We start from the raw sequence: 21,636 nt of genomic DNA on the forward strand, positions 1-21,636 counted from the left end.
ACCTGGTACCCATGACATTCTGCAGACTCCGCCAAAATCTGGAGGTGAACTGGGGCCCTCTATCTGACACTATCGAAACAGGAACCCCATGCAGCCTGACGATCTCATCAACATACACCTGCGCCAACTTGTCCACAGAATAGCCGCTCCTGACAGGGATGAAGTGAGCAGATTTGGTGAGTCTGTCCACAATCACCCATATGGAGTCCAATTTGTTGGACGCCGCCGGTAACCCCACTACGAAGTCCATAGCTATATTTTCCCATTTCCATTCTGGAATAGGTAGCGGGTTAAGCATTCCAGCCGGCTTCTGATGTTCCAGCTTCACCCTCTGACACACTTCGCAGGCTGACACAAACTGTGCCACTTCTTTCTTCATAGCTGGCCACCAATAAACCTTATTTAGATCTTGATACATCTTGGTGGCTCCGGGGTGAATGCTGTATCTTGCATTATGAGCTTCTCTCATAATGTCTCCTTTTAGCCCTATGTCATCTGGTACACATAGTCTGCTCCCATAGCAGAGGATCCCCTTGCTGTCGAATCTGAACTCACTATCATTGCCTGACTGAACAGTCCTGGCAATCTTCACTAACTCTGGGTCCTCATGTTGTTTCTGAGCCACCTGCTCCAGAAACACGGGTGCCACTCTCATCTGGGCCACCAAGGCACCTGTACCAAACAACTCCATCTGTAGACCTTCCTCAATGAGCTTGTAAAACTCCTTCACCACTGGCCTCCTCTCTGCCGATATGTGGGATAAACTGCCGAGTGATTTCCGGCTTAAGGCGTCTGCCACAACGTTCGCCTTACCCGGATGGTACTGAATCTTGCAATCATAGTCACTCAGCAGCTCCACCCATCTTCTCTGTCTCAAGTTCAAATCTCTTTGACTCAAGATGTACTGTAGGCTCTTATGATCCGTGAAGATCTCACATTTAACCCCATAGAGGTAGTGCCTCCACATCTTGAGTGCAAAGATTACTGCTGCCATCTCCAGGTCATGTGTGGGGTAATTCAACTCATGCTTCTTCAGCTGCCTAGAAGCATAAGCAATCACCCTCTCATTCTGCATTAGTACACAACCCAGTCCCACACGGGATGCATCACAAAAGACTGTAAAGTCTTCATCACTAGATGGCAGAGCTAACATTGGTGCTGAAGTCAACCTCTTCTTAAGCTCTTCGAAACTCTCTTCGCACTGGTCGGTCCACACAAACTTCTGATTCTTCCTAGTTAGTCTGGTCAGAGGGGCTGCTATTTTCGAGAAGTCCTGAACGAACCTCCTGTAGTAACCTGCCAAACCCAAGAAACTCCTGATCTCTGTCACTGAAGTGGGTCTAGGCCAGTTAGCCACAGTTTCTGTCTTCTTGGGGTCCACCTCTATCCCGTTCTCTGACACTACATGCCCCAAGAACGAAATGCTCCTCAGCCAGAACTCACACTTAGAGAACTTGGCATACAAGCCATGTTCCCTCAAGGTCTGCAGAACCAACCTCAGATGATGGGCATGCTTCTCTGCATTCCTAGAATACACTAAGATATCATCTATGAAGACAATAACAAAGTGATCCAGGTATTGGCTAAACACTCTGTTCATGAGATCCATGAATGCTACAGGGGCGTTGGTTAACCCGAACGGCATTACAAGGAACTCAAAATGCCCATATCTGGTCCTGAAAGCTGTCTTTGGCACGTCTTCTTCTCTTATCCTCAGCTGATGGTACCCAGATCTCAGATCTATTTTTGAGAAACAACCCGCTCCGGCTAGCTGGTCAAATAGATCATCGATCCTTGGCAGAGGGTACCTATTCTTGGTAGTGACTTTGTTCAACTGCCTGTAGTCGATACAAAGTCTAAGGGATCCATCCTTCTTCCTCACAAACAAGACCGGAGCACCCCAAGGTGAGGTACTCTGTCGGATGAAGCCCTTTTCTACCAGCTCTTGCAATTGCTCTTTCAACTCCTTCAACTCGGCTGGGGCCATCCTGTAGGGAGGGATAGAGATCGGTCTAGTTCCAGGCATCAACTCTATCTCGAACTCTATCTCCCTAGCAGGTGGTAAACCTGGAAGCTCGTCTGGAAAAACATCCTGAAAATTCTCTGACAACTGGCACCGAGGCTGGCTCCCTGACCTGACTGTCTAGCTCTCTCACATGAGCCAAATACCCCTGACATCCCTTCCTAAGCAACCTACGAGCCTGAAGAGCTGATATCAGACCTCTAGGTGTGCCCCTCTTGTCTCCTCTGAAGACGACCTCTGACCCGTTCTGATCTCTGAACTTGACTACCTTGTCTCTGCAGTCCAAGGTAGCACCATGGGTAGATAGCCAATCCATCCCTAGAATGACGTCAAAGTCTGTCAAATCTAGAACCACAAGGTCGGCAGAGAGGCATCTTCCCTCAACAAAAACTGGACTGAACTGGCAGACTGACACTGCCACTGACGGGTCACACTTGGGTCCACTGACCCATAGGGGACACTCTAACCCAGAGACTATCAGACCCAACCTCTCGACGGCTCTCGGAGCAATAAATGAATGAGATGCACCCGGGTCCATTAATGCATACACATCAGAACACCCAATGACGAGATTACCTGACACCACGGTGTTGGATGTGTTAGCCTCCTGCTGAGTCATGGTGAAGATCCTGGCTGGAGCTGATGGACCTTCACCTCGGGAACCAGAAGAAGAGGCTGCCCCTCTCCCTCTACCTCTGCCACTGCCCTGAGTTGTGGCTGGAGCTGCTGGCTGTGCCACACTACCAGAAGCTATCTGCTGGGGCTGGCCCATAAAAGGTGCTCTAAGACACTCCCGAGCCATGTATCCCTCCTGTCCACATCTGAAACATGTATTAGTCCCAGCTCAACACACTCCCCTGTGCGGCCTTCCACATCTCTGGCATTCTGTACCATCTGAGCCTGAGCTCGAGCCACCGCCAAATCCCAGACCGGATTTCAACTTATTCCAAAACTTATTCTTTTTCGGCTTCTTGGTGGTGTTATCCCACCTCTTCTTACTTGAGCTCTGAGAAGAGAGACCTGGCCCTCCTCTGCCTGGGGTCTTAACCCCTGAAGACTGGGTCACTGACTGCTTCACTGACCCCTCAACTATAGCACTCGCCTCCATCCTTCGAGCCATATCCACCACAGTGTGGAAACTTTCCCTCTCCACTGACTGAATCAACGAGGAGTACCTAGAATGCAGCTTCATAACATATCTCTTGGCTTTCTTCGTATCTGTATCTAGAGCTTTCCCTGAAAAAGGCAATAGCTCCAAGAATTTATCTGTGAACTCCTCTACACTCATGTGCTCTGTCTGCCTCAATTGCTCAAACTCAATCATCTTCAGTTCTCTAGAACTGTCTGGAAAAGCCCATCCAGCGAACTCGTTCGCAAATTCCTCCAATGTCATGCCGTCTAGTCTCGAGTCCACATAACACTTGAACCATTCCCGTGCCTTCTTGCACTTTAAAGTGAACCCTGCCATCTGAATGGCCCTGCTGTCATTTGCCCCTAGCTCATCAGTTATTGTCTTCACTACTCTCAGGTACTCAAAGGGGTCATCCCCTGACTTGTATTTGGGAGCATCCAGCTTAAGGTAATCTGTCATCTTTACCTTGCTCCCATCGGCTGAGCTAGGTCTAGGAGGTTGAGTAACTGGGGCTGCTGGTTCTGTGGGTGGTGGAGGTGGGGGTGCAGCATTCCCCGAGGTGGGGTTTGCCGGGTTAGGATAGAAGGGTGAGGGTGGATAAGCTGGGTATTGTGTATAAGGTGGATAGAAAGGTGGATAAGGCATGTAGGTAGGGTAGGGGTTAAAGCTGGAGTAATCCGATGTGCCTCCCATCGGATACCCTGAACCATGTGGGAAGGGTGGATAATGGGGTGGAAAACCATACCCCGAGGCCTGAACGCCTCCCTGAGACTCCCCTGTCCCTTCTTCCTCCATGCTCACATTCAGGTTCCCATCCCTCCTCTGATCCTCTTCCATAACCTCCCTCACATCTGAAGAACTTCCTCCTCTATCAGTCCCCCTTCTGCTAGCATCAAAAGACCTTCTAGGGTCCCTTGACACTCTTTCTCTGTTTGCTCTACAAGACATTGCCCTAGGCAATGTAGGAGGACGGGCGCTCGTGCCCTCATCCTCAGGTGGTACTCCAGTCAATCTTGCCGATCGACGGGTTCCCCTCATCCTGATTTCTGAAAAACAGTACACATAACAAGCAAACATTAGCATCACATGGTTCATGTGGAAACACATGAACCCGCATCACATATACATCATTCATATCATAGCATCAATGCACATGCATACAATCATGGCATTTCACATCATCAAACAAGACAGGACTCAACATCCTATCCTAGTGGACATGATCTTCCTATTGTGCTTGACCTTCTAGAACATCTATGAGCCCGACACTCTAGGTCCGATCCTATGAACCTAGGGCTCTGATACCATTCTGTAACGACCCGAAAATCGGACCGCTACCGGCGCTAGGATCCAGATCGGCTTAAGGCCGCCGAGACCCGTAGCAAGCCTGACATGCAACCTGAAAACCTGTTTAATCCCATACATGATCAACAACATACATAAAAATTTAAAACTTTTCTTTCATACATCCAACTCAACCTGAGCATACACTGAACATAGTCATAATCATGACCCCTCTGTGGGATCTCATCAATACCCCAATGGGCGCTATAACATGAGATGAGTTGGCTTACATGAACATCATGAAACCTCTAAGATCATGTATTAAAAGGGATACTTTATACATGAAGTCAAGCACAATTCTAAACCTCAATATCATACATGACTAAAACTGTACTTTTACATAACATTAATACATTTATCATGTCCACACTATCTATTACATACACGCAACTTCATTACTCTTGCTGACCTCCTGGTCTACCCTGTACCTGCAAACCTGGGGAATTTGGGAGAGGGGTGAGCTACTAGAGCCCAGTGAGCAGAATAATAAAACACTTAAAATACATGATAACATGGAATGCATCACATCACAGCTAATCACAACAAGGATGAACTTGTCACCAATAGCCCTCTACATGGTCCAACTGTGCCAGAACGTAGAATGGGTCCTGGTCTTTCCCTTACATATCATAACATAACAGTGTCCAACTGTGCCAGAACGTAGAATGGGTCCTGGTCTTTCCCTTACATAGTGCCAGCGAACGTAGAATGGGTCCCACTGGTCTTACATTCCATACCGTACATATCACATCGTCATATCATAGATCGAGGGCTATGGATCATTCAACATTCATCCACATCAACATCAAAATGCGCAATGCAACATATTCGTGAATTCTAATGCAAGCAACCTAATTCATCACATGGCATTCATGATGCATGAACATGCTCAAAACTTTACAATTGAATTACTTTAAACGTAACGGTTTATTCCACTCACCTCTGGGTAGCTCTGACCAGACACTGGGGCAACAGACTCACTGCTGGGGTCCTCGGTTCCTCGGGTCCGAACCTACACAGGTGGACTCAAATGAGGGACCAAACAACATGAACATAACTCTAAACTACTCCCCAAAAACCCCCTAAACATCATGGAACAATCATAGAAAAACATGCAAGAAAGGGCTGGATAGGCACTTTCGGCGGCAGGTTCGGCGGCCGAAAGTCCCTCCAGAGCCGAAAGTCAGGCAGGTTCGGCGGCACCTTCGGCGGCTGAAACTCCCAGATAGAGGCGAAACTCATGCATGTTCGGCGGCACTTTCGGCGGCCGAAACTCCCAGACAGAGACGAAAGTCTCCTTTCGGGGGCAAGCTTCGGCAGCCGAAGGCTGCCTCCACAAGCATGTTCGGCGGCCGAAAGTTCCTTCGGCTGCCGAACCTGGTTTCTCCCTTAGTGGCAGAAACTCAGCTCTTCTATGCACATTTGCCTCCAAAACTATCCAATCATGCATAAACCTATTCTACAACATTCCCAATCATACACAAGCAAACATACAAGTTCCTAGGGGCATCAAACCATCAAAAACTCCAACTACAACACATCCAAACTCACATTGTTCAAAAACACAACATAACTCAAAAAAACCTAGCTATGAGCTAAACATGCATTCTACCCCATAGATCTTGCATAAAAATTACTTTAAACATGAAATGAGCTTAAGATCGGCTCTTACCTCTTGAAGATCGAGAGGGAGACGTCCTAAACTCGGAGGTGGGAGATTTTTGAGTTCATGAACCTCAAAGCTCCAAAACTTGCTTTAAACTCGAAAATCTTCAAAACAAAGCAAAAACTTGTGAAAATCTTGAAAGATTTGAAGGAAAAGGCTCAAGATTGGTGAGGGACGGCGGAGAACTCACCTTGGCCGACAATGGGGAGAAAAGCTCGCCTGTTTTCGGCTAAGGGACCCTTTTATAGTGGCTGGCCAGGCCACGTTCGGGGGCCGAACGTGCCTCCGCATGCATGCCATGTTCGGCGGCCGAACTTGAGGTTCGGCGGCCGAACTTGGACTTCCCTCACTTATGCCTTCGGGGGCCTAAGGCACACCCGAAATGCATACATGTTCGGCGGCCGAACTTGAGGTTCGGCAGCCGAACCTGAGTTTTCCTCCAAGGTTGTTTTCATGCAAAAACTCATTTCCTTTTTACTTAAAACCATGAAATACATTAAAACATTTTATGAAAACATGTTTCTACCCTACTAGAGGCTTTCGACATCCGAGATTCCACCAGACGGTAGGAATTCCGATACCAGAATCTAGCCGGGTATTACAGTTTCACTTATTTTAATTTCAAAGTTTATGATTCAATTTGTATTAAAATAGTACTGATATGATTTTTATATCAATATTTTTAAAATTATGACTATTTGCTAACGGCGCAATATTGCAGATACTAATTTGACACAAGCTCCTTTTGTTAGAGATTAATCTCATTAAAACAAATGAAGTGCATTGCATGGAAGTGCGATCTATACAAATGAATTCTTTCTCAATGATAAATAATAGAGCAGGAGGATTTGCAAATCGAGTAATATAGAGAAATGAGTAGAGAGAGAAAGGATTATTACACATGGGAAAGAGAATTCTTAATGATGGAATAATATTTCAATCAAGGCAAACATAGAATGACTTATAAAATTTATTATTAGATTCTCGTGGAGTATCATCTCAATATACTGAGTTAGTATACTAAGCCAATCACATTATAACACGATTTATTATGTAATTAGTTTGATGTCTATCTCACTATAGTGAAGTAATACTTCAAATATGCCAATAATTCACTATTTTTATCACTGTAATAGTGTCGGTAGGATCGTAATAGAGAAATTAAGGCATTAGAGATAACTTAATTTAGAAATTTCGAGTTTCTAAGAAATATCAAAATTTTATTTGTTTGTTTGATTATCAACTTTATCTTGATTTTCTAAGAAGTCATATGCCTTTCTTTCTTTCTTTCTTTCTTTGATATTTGAAAAATAAGGTTTTGTTTGGTTCAAAACAAGTTATTTCTTGAGAAGTTCATTTTTCGAAAAGTATATTTATTGGAAAGTTATTTTCAAGAAATATGATATAATTTATTTAGTTGACATATTAAATTTCTGAAAAGTAAAATGGTGTTAATGGAAAGTGACAATAAATATGATATAAATGATCTGCAATGCTAAATATTCATTAATAATTATGATCAACCAAACAAGACTCATTTTCACACTTCTCAGAAATTTTTACTTTTCTACCTAACTTTCCTAAACAAACAAGTCTTAAGTTACTTCTCTCTATTCAATTAAGTCATGGTAAAGTTCACTTTTCAGTAATCTGTTCAAATTAAACTAGCCTAATTATTGGAGGCAGGTCGGGTGTTTATGTTACAAAATTGAAGTGCGAGCGGTTTAGGTTACAATTTGAAGTTTAAAAAAGGTACCGTCTCCATGCTAACGGAATAAGAAAAGTATCTGGCTTTTTCGTAATTTCGTTCAAACATACGAACATTTTGGTCATTCGAAATTCCAGCGATCGGAGTGTGCACAAATTTCAGTTGCAGAGAAAAAGGGCGACAGCGAGAGACTGCTCCGAGGTAATCCGCTTTTTTCAATTCTCTTTTACCCTTGAACTTCCGCTTACTTCCTCAGATAGTTTTCTTTCCTTTTTAAGAATGTCAAATTTCATTTTTCATTTTATTTTCATCTTGATGTCAATTCCTTTCTCTTTTTCTTGTTGATTTTTAATTTATTTTATCTAATCGATTTGGTAGGGCGATAAGGTTTTTGTTTTTTGCTTCAACCATGAAAGGAAGCATGAAGGGCCATGAAGCCAAGGTGAATTTTTTTTTTTTGGTTAAGAGTTTTGGAAAATAATACCTTCTATCATTTTCTTAGCAGTATATCGTGGTTCTTGATTTTGAAATTGCTTGAAATACAAGGAAATTACAAATTGGTTGCTCGCAGTTTTAGTAGTTTTGCATTCAGTGATGTAATTATACTCAAATTTTGAATCAAACGGCGGTAGGATCAAGCTGGAGATTAATTGAATGGGGATATAGGGCCAGATATACCTGCAGTAGATTATCCAATTTTAGAACATTCACAGGAATTGAGAGCTCTTTCGTATTGCATTGGCTTTATATTATCATTATTTTCTTTTTCGTATGGGATTGCTGACGCTTCCTGTTTGTAACTGGTTCCTTTTTATTTTTGCGCTTGTATTGTTAAAATTATTGTGAACTTGACATTATTGGCTATGGGTCTTTTTTTCTTTTTTTGATATTTCTATGTCATCGGTTAACATATTCGATTGTTCTTTCTATCCTTTGTTCTTTATGTTTATATGCTTATCGCTTTAGTAGCAACTTCACTTGGTTTCTCTACAATGCTGCTCAAACTTTTGTTTTATGTACAATATAAAATATGAGTATTAGTTGTACCAAGTTCTTTTAATTTTGGAAGACTCAGTGTTATGCTTTATTCTGGTAATAAACTTGCAATTAGTATGGAAAATAAATGGAATGATGCTAACCTTGAGTACTTTTCTCCGATTATTTTTTTTGGTTATAACCTAAAAGCTCTGAACTATATGCACTTTTATTTCGGATATTTTATTAGGATTGCAATGAAAATAATTTGTTTTACAAATACTACTTGTGAATGCAAAAAAAAAAAAAAAAAGAATTACTCTATACGTCTTTCTTTTGATTTAATTAAATTATCATGTTGTTGAGTTGTTCTATTTTTCATTTTAAATTGCAGATGCCAAGAATGGAGGATATTCTTAATCTTCCAGTGCAAGATCCACCTTCTGCAGAGTTTTCTGCAACCCATATAAAGTGGGTGAAAATAGAAGGTGGTCGTCAAGGTGGTGATGATATTGCTCTTATACCTTTTGCTAGAGTGGATGATTTTGTAAAAGGAGAATCTTCAAATGCAGAATGCCCTGCCAGTTTCCGCATTGAGTCAAGGAGGAAGAGATCTGAAGGGAGCATCAGCAAACCAAGAGTTGATGGCTATCTTGAATATACATTGTAGGTGTCAAACTCTTTTCTGGTGCTTGGATGGCAATATCTTCTTTTTTTAGTTCTATGCCAAAATCATTGTAAAAATGGTACTGCATCTCTTCCAAGAGCTCCTTGGAATCATGAAGGCAAAAAGAATGCAGAATGAATATGATTTCTCTTTCAAGCTCAGCGTTGTTTAATTATTGTGCTTGAATGAAAGAGATAACATTCAAGAAGGGAACTTTTATTTTTAGCTTATCAATTTTAAGTTCTCTTACTGTTAAAATATGTGCCCTTAGTAACCCTTTTAGTTTTGTCCAAGTAATATCCAAGTTATCATGGTCATTTTTCAGATATTGGTGTTCATATGGTCCTGAAGACTACCGAGATAGTGAGTCTGGTATAGGGGATGTCTCTAACATCAGACCCGCAACTGGGAAGGGGAGCAGGCCTGGAAGACGCCATATGATGAGAGGTTGCCTTTGCCATTTTACTGTAAAACGCTTATACACCCGTCCCTTCCTGGCTCTTATCATATATAATCAAAGAAAACATGTGGATAAAACAGGGGCTCCTTGCCATGGGATACTTGATCTGGATGCCGTGGGGACAAGAGCTATGTATGCACCAAGGATTTCAGAAGAATTGCGCCAGAAAGTAATGTTTATGCTTTATGTTGGAATATCTTTGGACAATATAGTACAACATCATGCTGAAGTGGTGCAGGGGCATGGTGGCCCACACAACCGTGATGATTTTCTCACTCGGAATGATGTTCGGAACATGGAAAGGGTTGTTCGTAATTCTTCACACAAATTGCATGCAAATGATGATTGCAGTGTAAAAATGTGGGTGCAGCGCCATCAGAAGTATGTCTTTTTCCACCAAGATGATTCTAATGCCGATCCATTTATTCTGGGTATACAAACAGATTGGCAGTTGCAGCAAATGCTTCGTTATGGGAATGGTGGTTCTGTAGCTTCTCATTCAACATTTGGTTTGAAGAAACTTAAGGTAATGAGCTTTCTCAATTGTTAGCTTAATATTAGGCTCAGGATTCCGAAATCATTGTTATTATCAACTACAGCTTAGGTTTTGAAAACCATGACTCCATGAGTAGGATGTGGGGAAAATTTTATGCAAAGAAGTTGTTATACTGTTAGTCTTTTGCTGAAAATTGGAGAGAGTTGTTCCATTTTTTTCTCCAAAATAGTACAAAATATTTTGGGGGTTTGATTGCTTTCAGAAACATATCTATATGCTTTATGCATTTGGGAGCTCTTGAACTTGCATGGTGAGTTGTGATAGCATCAACTTCTGGAAGTTGTACACTAACCATCTTCAACTCAAAGATTCTGAATATTTAATTAGTAGGTGGTGTCACATCAGTTTCTATAATTTTATGCTTTGTAACTTCCAAATTCTTTCCAACTTTATGGATACGGTCATATGGTTGATGAGACGTCTGGCTAGAAACTATTGTGGCAAAATGATAAGTTGGAATGTATTATAGTATATTATGTTACATAAAAGCTAGCTTGTGTTTATCAGTTCATGCTTCTGGTTCTGATTTAGTAATCTCCCCACCCTTTTACAGTATCCCGTGTGTACTTTACTTGTTTTTGACTCATCTCAAAATGCAATTCCGGTTGCTTGGGTAATTACCTCCTCATTGGTTAGCCAAGATATCCACAAATGGTTTGGTTCTCTAGCTGAAAAAATCCAGACCAAGGATCCCAGATGGAGGCCTAGTGCCTTTCTAGTTGATGATCCTTCCCTTGACATTTCTGTTATAAGGTAAATTTCTCTGCGGGGCTCGTTCATGTTCATATTCATAACCTTTTAATTTCATAAAGGGAATTTAATGCTAAGATCATGCATATTTTGCAGAGAGGCTTTCCATTGTCGGGTGCTATTATGCACCTGGCGTGTTCGTCGTGCTTGGATAAGAAGCCTATTAAAGAAATGCTGCAACATTGATGTACAGCGAGAAATGTTTAAGCACTTGGGCTGGATTTTGTATTCTACAAGGAGTGGGCCAAATGCTGTGGATGCCATTGAAGAGTTCATGCAAGTATATATTGACCAGAGTGTCTTTATGGATTATTTCAAGAGGAGGTGGTTACCATATATAGGTGTGTTTCTTTTATGCTGGACCTCATCTTCTCAGGATCACACAGCTTCGCTTCCTTTGGTTGGAGTAACCTTTTGTTTTCTTGTCTTTCCTTGGCACCATCTTTCCAATTATCATCCATTTTGTGTATTATTCAGAGTTTCTTCCCCCCAGGACCAGCTGTGTTCAGTAAACTAGCTTCAATAGCATATTAGTACATAAAATTGTGAAAATAGGTTATTCTTTATACAAAATCTTCACTATGAAATTATTTTGCCATAGTGGGTATTAGGATATATGCCAGAGGAGTATGATCTTGGGCTTAACAAGGGCAACATATTGAGACATAATTTGTGTTACTGGTATTTGATCAAATTTCTAAGTCTTCAAATACATTTTGAAATGTAAAAAATTGTATATTCGTGGAATTTCTTGATGTCTACAGTTTCTTCTGAACATTTTCACTGATGAAGTCTATGTAGATCAATTTATCAGTAATGGGACGTGTTACATGCATAAAATGAGTGAAAGATAGTGAAAACGAATTGAAATGTTTCAGACAACAAAATGCATGTAGTGACATCAATGGAAAATGAGTTTTGTATGGGGAATTGTTTGTTCATTAATTTTAGTAAATATAAAGTTATAATTTCATGGTTGATGTATACCTAATATCCTTGCTATCTGGTATTGTTGACTACCATCTCAATATGGCCATTTGAAGTGTAAATAAAGTCCTATCACATAAGGTTGAGAAGAAGGGCGGAAAAAGTTTTAGCCATAATTTTGTAATTTTGAACTTTGATCTTAACTTGACCCTGTCTTGCAGAGTTGTGGGTCAACAGCGTGAGGTCTCTACCTGTGGCTGGTACAGAACCCCTGGCTGCAATTGAATCCTATCACATAAGGTTGAAATCAAAGCTTTTTGATGAGCAACATGCTAATTCCTGGATGAGGATTGACTGGTTAATCCACACTTTGACCACTGAATTTCACTCCTCGTATTGGTTAGATCAATACAGTGAAGAAAGTGGGTATTTTGCAAATATAAGGGACAAGTCTTTCTTAACTAATGCTTGGCATCAGGCTTTGCACATTTCTGACATCGATGTGATGTTGGATGTGCAAAATCTCCTACTTGCAAAAGTCATATCTCAAACTGACAGAAGTCTGGCATATACGGTTTGGAATCCTGGTACCGAATTCTCCCTATGTGACTGTCCCTGTTCAAGGCTGGGAAATCTTTGTAAGCATGTCATTAAGGTGGCCATTTTATGTAAAAATCGGCAGGTCGCAAGGCCGTTATTGGCAGTTCAAGTTTATAGGCAAGCCTTGCTTACCCTTCTGCAGAATCCCCCCGATGATCCTCTAGTTCTTGACCATGCAATTTTGCATGTAACTCATTTGCAACACGATATCAAAGGCTTGGAAGACTTGTCTAACAATGGTTTGCTCCAGCCTGTCCCTTCTGAAGTGAACCGTCAATTGGGGGAGAATTTGCTTTTTCCACGTTTTCTTTGACTGGGCATTTGAGAAGGTGAGCAGATATCCATTTTCAGCTTTACCAATGTTTTAAACAAGACCAGGAAATTTGGCTCCCTGATATGCTGCAATCAGTCATTAATTTGCACCAGTGTGCTTCAAAAAGATCTCAAGTCCTGCGTGCATGAAGTTCAGATTCTTCAGCAGCGGGATGCATTGTATTGGTTTCCAAGATTTTGATATTCCCAGACTGTCGTCTGATTTTGCTTTATTCTTAACTGGGCATGGGATGGGGAGAAATGGACGAACAAATGAAGTTCTATTATCTCAAGGTCTGGAATTCTCCTGAGGTTAATTTTGAACCTGTTCAGTCAATTTTGATTCTTGATACGTTCAGTCACTGAATGACCCCTTATGGTTAGTTATCTTACATTGTTCCTTCAAGATGATTTTTTTCCCGTCTTCTCTTTTGAAAAAACAAACAATTTCAACTTTGCAATTGTAGGGAATGTAATATGGAAGGCTCATGGTCAGGATCAACGGCTAATGGTATTGTTACTTTTAACGCTAGATATTTACTCCGCACTTTGCAAAAGGTAAGTTACATTCATAGACACAATAAAGCTTTTTTTTTTTTTTTTTTCTGGCTTTATCTAATGGAAAATTCTTATCTGCACCAGATCATTTATAAACCCGTTACCAATATGCATTCATTTCTGAATTTTTATAACATTTTAGATTGGCTGGATATATATAATGGTGTTGGGGAGGCTTACTCTTATCTAATATCTTGTATGGAATGCGTGGCAGATGATAACAATGTGTGTTTCGCCCCAAGTTGTAGTCGTGGTTTTGCTCATCAGACAGAATTTGCAGCAAAGAGTAAGCCAATCTATTAGAAATGTATCAGTCAATTGGTAGTGTTTCATTAATTGCCTTGGTTTTGTTTGATAGAATGCAGGGGAAGATGCAAGTTCACTTTGAATCGCACATGGCAAAGAGGATTTAAGTTTGTCTAAACGATGAGCTCTGCTGACACTGATTGTTGATCGAGTTTGTGTTCCTCAGCATCTGCTTCTATTAGGGTTTGAAAAAGGATAAACTGAATTAACACAAGAAAATACTGAACTAAATCAAATTAGAAGATAAAATTAATCAGAATTGAACCAGTTCAATTCGATTTGATTCGTCAAGGCTTGAGCTTTAGACATTGTTTATATTTATTTTGGGAAATGTTTTACGTTTGGCATTGTTTGGCTTGTTCAAATTAAGTTGTTGCTTGATTCGTGCAATTAATTAAGCATTTCAAAGGCACAATATTGGAAATGAATGCAAAATAGAAAAAGAATAAAGACCTCAAAGTAAACAAAATTTAATCTTCTCCCGTGACATTATTCATTTTGTGAAAAAAAACATTCAAATGAATTTTTATAAAATTATACAAGATTTTTAATTATAAATTTTTAAGTTAAAAATAATTAAATTCTTTCACTTCAAATAAAAAAAAAATTTATTTGAAAAAATTAATTAAATTAAATTTTGCAGAATTTTTAATTTCAAATAGAGAGAATAAAAAAAATTATAAAAAAAATGAAAAATTGCAGCTCCTAATCTTAAATTTCAACCATTCATCTTCTTATCAACCCTTAAACTATAATTTCCAAATCAACAGTAATTGCAAACTATAGAATCAACAACAATTGCAAATTTATAGAAATTATATGAAGAAAAAGAAATTGAAGGGAGGGTTAGAAACTGTGTTTTTCTTCTATTATCTCCTGTTATTCAATTACATACAAATAAGAAATTATAAAAATAAAAATAAAAATAAAAATAAAACTAACTAATGAATTGAATTAAAATTTTGAATTCATTTGGCTTACTTGCAAGACAAAAGAAGTGCTTTCTTTCTATCTTACTTGCAAGACAAGAAAAAAAATTAAACAACAAATTCATGCATGCAAATAAAAGAAGATAAAAAAAAAAAAAAAAAACAAGTGATTCCTTTTTGTGCTCAAATCTATTGGCCAGAGAAAAAACAACAAAAAATACCTGAAATTCACCTCAATGGAGGAGAGTAGAATCTATATCCAAGCAGGAGAAATAAACAAGAAGCAAGGAAAAACACTGCTAGGAGAAATAAACAAGAAGCAAGGAAAAAATCGCTAGTGGTAAGAAAATTTAGGCGAAAACTAAAACTAAAACACAGAGAAAAGAGAGAATTTCTCCAAAAAATCTTATAATTAATCTATGACAGTGTCAATTCAATTCACAACCCGCTTACCCTATTTCAAGCCGTCTATTAGGTAATTATAAAAGAGTGATTTTGTGGTTTTGCATATTTTTCAAGTGAGATGGGAGTTTAATTTTGTGAAAAAATACCATAAATTTTTCTCTCCATTAAAACTATTATAATTTGATTATGTGCTTAAATATTTAATTAAAAATTACAAAAAATTATCTTTTGGTCTCATGCTTTTGTCAAATCAGAGTTATGACAAAAAAAAAAAAAAACTATAATTTTTAGCCTAATAGTACATAAAATTCAAGTTTTTTCGAGATTTTATATTTTTTAATCCATTAATTTTAGTTCTGACATAATTAATTATATTTTCAAAATTTGAAGAATTTTTATCTAGATCAAGAATTTAATTTAGGTGAAGTGTACCTTTTTCTTAAATGGCATGCTATATATATATTTTTATTATTAAAGCGGACTTATCATTTTAAATATTAAGGTTAGTAATTTTCAATATAATTTTTCATTCGATTTGATTTTTTCGATAAAAATCAAAATAACCAAATCAAACTAATTTTTAAAACTATATTATTTTATTATGTTTTATATACGCAAAAGTATTCTAACCCTAGTTCATCATTCATCTCATTTAATTTGCTCTTACTGCCAGCACGGCTTCTCTTCTTGATTTGAATACAAGTATAATTTCTTCACTCTATATATGCCTCCTTCTGAGAGACAATCGGAAGAGGAGATGTTTCAGTGAACAACCGAAGGAGGAGGAGTGACAACAAGCGCTAAACTCCATTCATGAACGAGAAATTTTAGAGGAAGAGGAATTTCAAACCTCCACTGGTTAGCATGGCCTCCTTCTAAAGATTGTCAAGGAAGTATACCTCTAAGCATGGCAGTGTTACTTTGCAGCCCTCATTATCGATGTCGTTTTGCAATTTTTTTTTATTTGTAATTAAATTATTTTACACTTATCTTGAAGCAAATTTGATGAAATTATTTAACGGAAAGTGGATTTTAGAGTGTTATTGCAATTGATTCGAAATTGAAATTTGAGAAGTCGAGGAGGAAATAAACTGAAATTGCAGAATTTTAATTAAGCGCAGATTTTTAACATCAATTTTAATTTTTTTTAGATCGAATCAAATAATTCTGTTAAATTTAATTCGATTCTTCTTTAATTTTAATTTGATTTTCGCTAGAATTTTATATAGTCAATTTTTTTATAGAAAAATAGACCCTCTGATAATAAAAAAGATAAATAGTATGGCCCTGAACATATTTCCCCCAAATTGTATTATTAATCTGAATAATTTTTTTTTAAAATTTAAAATTTTAACTAATTATGTCAAAATTAGAAGTAGTATATTAAAATAAAAAAAGTCTAAAAGATTTGGATTTTATGCGCTATTAACCCTAATTTTTATTATTAACAAAGTATAAATTTTCTATTTATCTCATTAAACTTTTGATAACAATGCATTGAATATTTAATTCAAAATTACATTTAATTATGAATATAGTCCTATTTAAAAAATTTAAAAAGTAAAGGAAATTTTAGATTCCATTTTGATCATCCTCAAATCTACTGTAGTGCACGAACTGCTAATATTTGCAGGCTCTTTTAAATACTCTCTTTCTCCTCTCGTTTTCTATTGATTTATCATTATTTTCTCTAAACTTATCATATCGATGGTTGTGGATTATCACTTGAATGGCTGCGAAGTCGTAGAGTTAGAGCAAATGGAGAATAAATGAAGAATAAAAATTCACCAATTTCCCTTTTTTATTGTATTTTTAATTTTTATTTTAAATAGAATCTACTTTGATAATTAAAAAAATTTCAAATAGTTGTTTAATATTATATTATTAAAATTTATATTGCTAACAAAAAAAATACTATTTAACTGAAGCGTATTTATTATAAATTTAAATTTAGAGTTAATTTTTTTTTCAATTAAAATTTAACCTTATAAAATTTACTTCAAATACATTTTATTATTATTTATATTATCGAAACTAACGAAATTATTATATTTATTAATATATCAATATCATATTATCATATCACATGAGCAAAATTTACGGTTAAATCACTAAAAAAAATTTTATTACTTTATTTTCATTACAATTTTATTTTATACTTTCATTTTTTCCAAATTACATTATTTTAATATTTGATCAAATACACTCTATCATAATTCATATAGTTAAAAATTAATAAAATTGATAAATCACTCTATTTCACTGTTAAATATATTTAAAATTATTTATTTTTTAATTTTTATTAATAAATTTTTAATAATAATTTATTTTGGATAAATTATTATCAACTGAATTTTTTAAATTTATTTCAATATATTTATTATTTAGTATTATTTTTAAAATTATTATTAAAAAAATAATTTTATTAAGTATATTAGTTATGAAATATTAAAAATTAATTTAAAATAATATTTTCATATAAATTAGTTTTAAGAATATCAAAATAATAAAATAATTTTTTTAAATTGTTCATTTAACTCTAAGCATAATGACAATCAAACACTTTTTCTAAATTATAATAATAATTATATTTAAAAATATGATAATATATAAATTAAATTAGAATTTAACTATTTAGTCTGATTTAATTCAATTACTAAAGGTATATATAATTTATTTGAAGATGCAGGTTTTAGTTTTCTTATCATCTCTTACTAAAAAAAAAAGAAAGAAAACGTTAAGATTTGATTAATATAATAGATAATTATAAAAAATAACTTAGCATTTTTAATTTTTTTTCGTAAATTTCAACCAATAAATATTTCTTTTACCGATTAAACTTTAATATTTTGAAAAAAATAATAATTTGTTTTAAATATTTAAATTATTATCAATTTTACTCTGAAATTTACAAATATAGCATGATAAGTGTCAATTATATGTCAAGTGAGATAGTAATTCCATTAATTTCTAATGGCACAAATTGATATATGATGATAATTTAGCCTTGAACACTCCGGCTCAGGTTGAGTCTATACTGGAAAGGTTAGGCTATAACTCTATTAAGATCTAATACGTAGGTCTGCTTCACATACAAGTTCAGAACTTATTTTGATGAACTGAAGCCTACATATAGGAGGTTTAACTTGATTAACTTGTTGGGTGGGACAACAGACTCCGTAACGTCCGAGATCGTATCCACATGGTGCTAGATGGAATTAAATGGCCGCTTAATGATGGAAAAAGACGCAGTACGTCTGTACATACAACCAAGCGTGACTATGACAGAAGGGTACAAATGCAGGACGGTGGTTACACTTCATTAGAGAATAAAAGACAAAAGGAACAAAAGAAACAGGGGAGGACAAACCAAACCAAACTTACCAAAATACACCTTGAGCCTACCCTTTACTAGATCTCAAAACATCAATTGGTGCCATCTGTGGAAACGAAGGAGATCTTTTTATCACCGGAGTTCTCATCCTCATTTCACCCACTAAGATCCACATGGCCAACCACGGTGAAACCATACTGGAAACACCCCAAACGACATGAGTTTAACTCAGGAAGGATCACAGTTCTCATTCTTTAGCCCAACTCCCCTATTAAATCAGCCACCTATATTGTTTAACCCATCATCGAGCTCAGCCAGAACTATGTCTCGAACTATCTTGTCTGACTAAGAGCTGCAAAGTATGGTTCTCCAGTTACAAAATACTACCCAATGGCTAGGCCAGATATTACAATAGAGAGGGGTCAACACTCTATTGAGCATACCATCTGTAGCCGAGGGGCTCAACCTCAATGAGCCCCAACCCACATTAAACTATCAAGCCCCTCAGCAGAACAGTAGGAGAACATATGATAAAGATGGAGAGGCTAGTTGGAGAAACGAGCCAATAGTCGGAGAAACGAGCCAATAGCCAGAGCAAAAGGTAGGGTAATAAGATAGCTCATTAAGAGTGATGGGGCTGAGAGCTACTCCTCCGAGCCAGCAGAAAGGCTGGAGAGTGAAGAGCTACGAAGAGCTAGAAAGAAACTACCACTTGGAGAAGAGGCCCAGAAGGGAAGACGTGGATGTAGATCATAAGCTATAAAGGTTGAAAGAGCAACTACTGATAGAGTTAGGAGCATGATAGAGCATAAATTAGTCCATTTTATATTAATATTATTGATGAATATTTACATAATTTCTGCTTAATTTAGTGCTTTTAATATTATTTTGCAGAAAATGGTGTAAAAGGACAATTTGGAGAAAATCCCCCTAAAACTGCCTTCTTTGGAGCAGAAGAAGCCTGCCAAGTTGGATTCAAGTCAAGTTAAATGAGAAAAATATTTTGAAGCTTAAATATTCAAGCACTTGGGCCCATTGGACAGCCCAATCCCACAGCCCATTTCCGCACATTCCTGCACTTGGACAGCCCATGGACCAAGTGCTTCACGCCAATGGGCCAAGCGCATCATCAACTCACGCACATGGCCCGCCTCCACCTCGCACTCATGACCGAGCCACACACGTCACATGTGCAAAAGGCAAACGTGGGACACATGCACATGGGCCCGCTTCAACGCTCACTTCGCAATGGACCGCACATGGATAGCTCGCTCCAACTCTAGCCCATTCACAAACACATGTGGCCAGCACTTCAACTCCAGCCCGTTCTTGCGTAAAGGACCCGCCATCGCGCATGGACCCGCCGAAGCACTCCCACAAACGGACCAAGCTCTCTTCACGTGGATCAAGACCGCACTGTTCACTTGCAACCATGGGCCCGCACCTTCACTTGCACGTGGGCCCCGCCAAGGCACTTCAACAAGCACGCGCAAAAGGACCTGCACTGCCACTTGCACATGGCCCACCAAAAGCGTTTCAAACATTCACACACACATGAGCGGCAAATCCCAGCACACGTGGCCAGCAATTCCAAATTAGGGCGCTCCTCTGCACTTATTTAAAGGCTCTTCAGTGGACGACCAAGAAACACAATTTCCAATTCTCGGCAAATTCCGCAAGGAAGAAATCGGCTCCTTCGGTTCTTCTTCTTTTCTTTTTTTTTTTCCCTTTTATTTTTCTGTTTTTAATTCAGCCAATGAGTGGCTGATTTCTTTAATCTAGTTGGATATTGGTTGAAACTTTAGTTGTTTAATGAATTGTGAGACTTGATCAAATATTGTTTAATTTTTGGGAGTTCAATATTCATGCAATTTCATACTTAATTTTCATATTACTTTGTTATTGAAATCTACGTTGATTTTTAATTGCAAAATAATTATTTGTTAGTTTGAATGATTTAAGTCCGTAATTGCTTAGATTATTCTTACATAAGAATACTTGGCATAAAAACCAAGGAAGTTGCATGATCTAGCGTTATCTCCATACGTTTGGATAGCTAGGATTTGATCTCTCTATTTCTTAATGCAATTAACAGTTGTTTGTTGCCTGAGGCCCAAGGACGTTCCTTGGCAACTTGTTGATTAGTAATTAATTAGAGGACGTTCCCTAATTAATTTAATAATGAGAGACATGGTGGTGAGAAGCGTCTTCCATCTCCATAACTAATCTATTGAATCAACCCAAAAGAACAAAGTGTCTGTGATCAATCCTAACAACTAAAGTGGATCCAATACTTCAACTAGAGCTTTCTCATTATTGATTACTTTTTTATTTAATTATTTGCTTTCCATTATTATTCTCATTATTAGTTTATTACAATCAATCTCAAACTCCCCCTGTTATTTTGTTGACAGTTTTGATCCCAATTTCAATTTATCTCGTTTGATCCCGCTTTCAGTTTTTATCTCATTTTTAGTTTATTATTGTTTCAGTTTATTTTCTTGGTCCCAAAAAGAGAAATAGATAAGTTCTCAATTCCCTGTGGATTCGATCCTTTCACCACTATCTGTAGTTGTAAATTGTTGATAACCAGAAAGGTTATTTTTGACCGGCTTCGACAACCGCGAGTCAGAGCACGAGACAACAGCAGTCCCCTATTGCCAACCTTATCACCATTTGTTAGAAGAGTTCAATAAGAAACCATTCCAAAGAAGTTCATGATGTCAACCATGATAGCCTATAACAGGACATAAACCCCTAGGAGCATGTCTTGAACTATAAGACATTCATGGAATTGCAGACCCACTCGGATGCCTTAATGTGTAAGGTCTAGCCCACCACCTTAATAGGACCAGCTAGGGCATGGTTTAACAGTTTGGAGGTAGGAAGCATTAAGAGCTTCATAGACCTGGCTACTGTATTCATTAGCAAACTTATCACTGGAGTTCCAGCAGAAAGAAAAATGAGCTACTTAGAGATAGTTC

The 21,636-nt window shown here is 37.6% G+C and overlaps 1 protein-coding gene across 4 annotated transcripts; it reads left to right on the plus strand.

The window, feature by feature from the left end:
- The first annotated feature begins 7,915 nt into the window (after window positions 1-7,915).
- Window positions 7,916-14,396, plus strand: LOC110603869. 4 transcript variants are annotated; one of them, XM_043951961.1, is made up of 11 exons: window positions 7,916-8,074; window positions 8,252-8,315; window positions 9,243-9,348; window positions 9,421-9,514; window positions 9,841-10,501; window positions 11,085-11,284; window positions 11,378-11,622; window positions 12,430-13,432; window positions 13,588-13,678; window positions 13,893-13,964; window positions 14,037-14,396. In XM_043951961.1, the coding sequence occupies exons 2-8, from the start codon at window positions 8,283-8,285 to the stop codon at window positions 13,119-13,121; spliced, it is 2,031 nt and encodes a 676-aa protein (XP_043807896.1). In that variant the 5' UTR covers window positions 7,916-8,074; window positions 8,252-8,282; the 3' UTR covers window positions 13,122-13,432; window positions 13,588-13,678; window positions 13,893-13,964; window positions 14,037-14,396. The 4 variants fall into 4 exon arrangements, with proteins under 4 accessions (XP_043807896.1, XP_021597541.1, XP_021597542.1 ...); XM_043951962.1 differs by having other exon boundaries at window positions 7,917-8,074; window positions 9,243-9,514; window positions 9,841-9,962; window positions 10,056-10,501; XM_021741849.2 differs by having other exon boundaries at window positions 9,243-9,514; window positions 12,430-13,499.
- Window positions 14,397-21,636: the final 7,240 nt, after the last annotated feature.

Source organism: Manihot esculenta, chromosome 16, assembly GCF_001659605.2.
Source record: "Manihot esculenta cultivar AM560-2 chromosome 16, M.esculenta_v8, whole genome shotgun sequence".
Classification (NCBI taxonomy): domain Eukaryota; kingdom Viridiplantae; phylum Streptophyta; class Magnoliopsida; order Malpighiales; family Euphorbiaceae; genus Manihot; species Manihot esculenta.

Excerpts from the sequence above, each read along its gene's own strand:
- LOC110603869 (XM_021741849.2), top strand. The coding sequence starts at position 8,283 with ATGAAAGGAAGCATGAAGGGCCATGAAGCCAAG. Across the intron at positions 8,316-9,242 it reads TGAAGGGCCATGAAGCCAAG|ATGCCAAGAATGGAGGATAT; the intron begins GTGAATTTTTTT and ends TTTAAATTGCAG. Across the intron at positions 11,285-11,377 it reads CTTGACATTTCTGTTATAAG|AGAGGCTTTCCATTGTCGGG; the intron begins GTAAATTTCTCT and ends CATATTTTGCAG.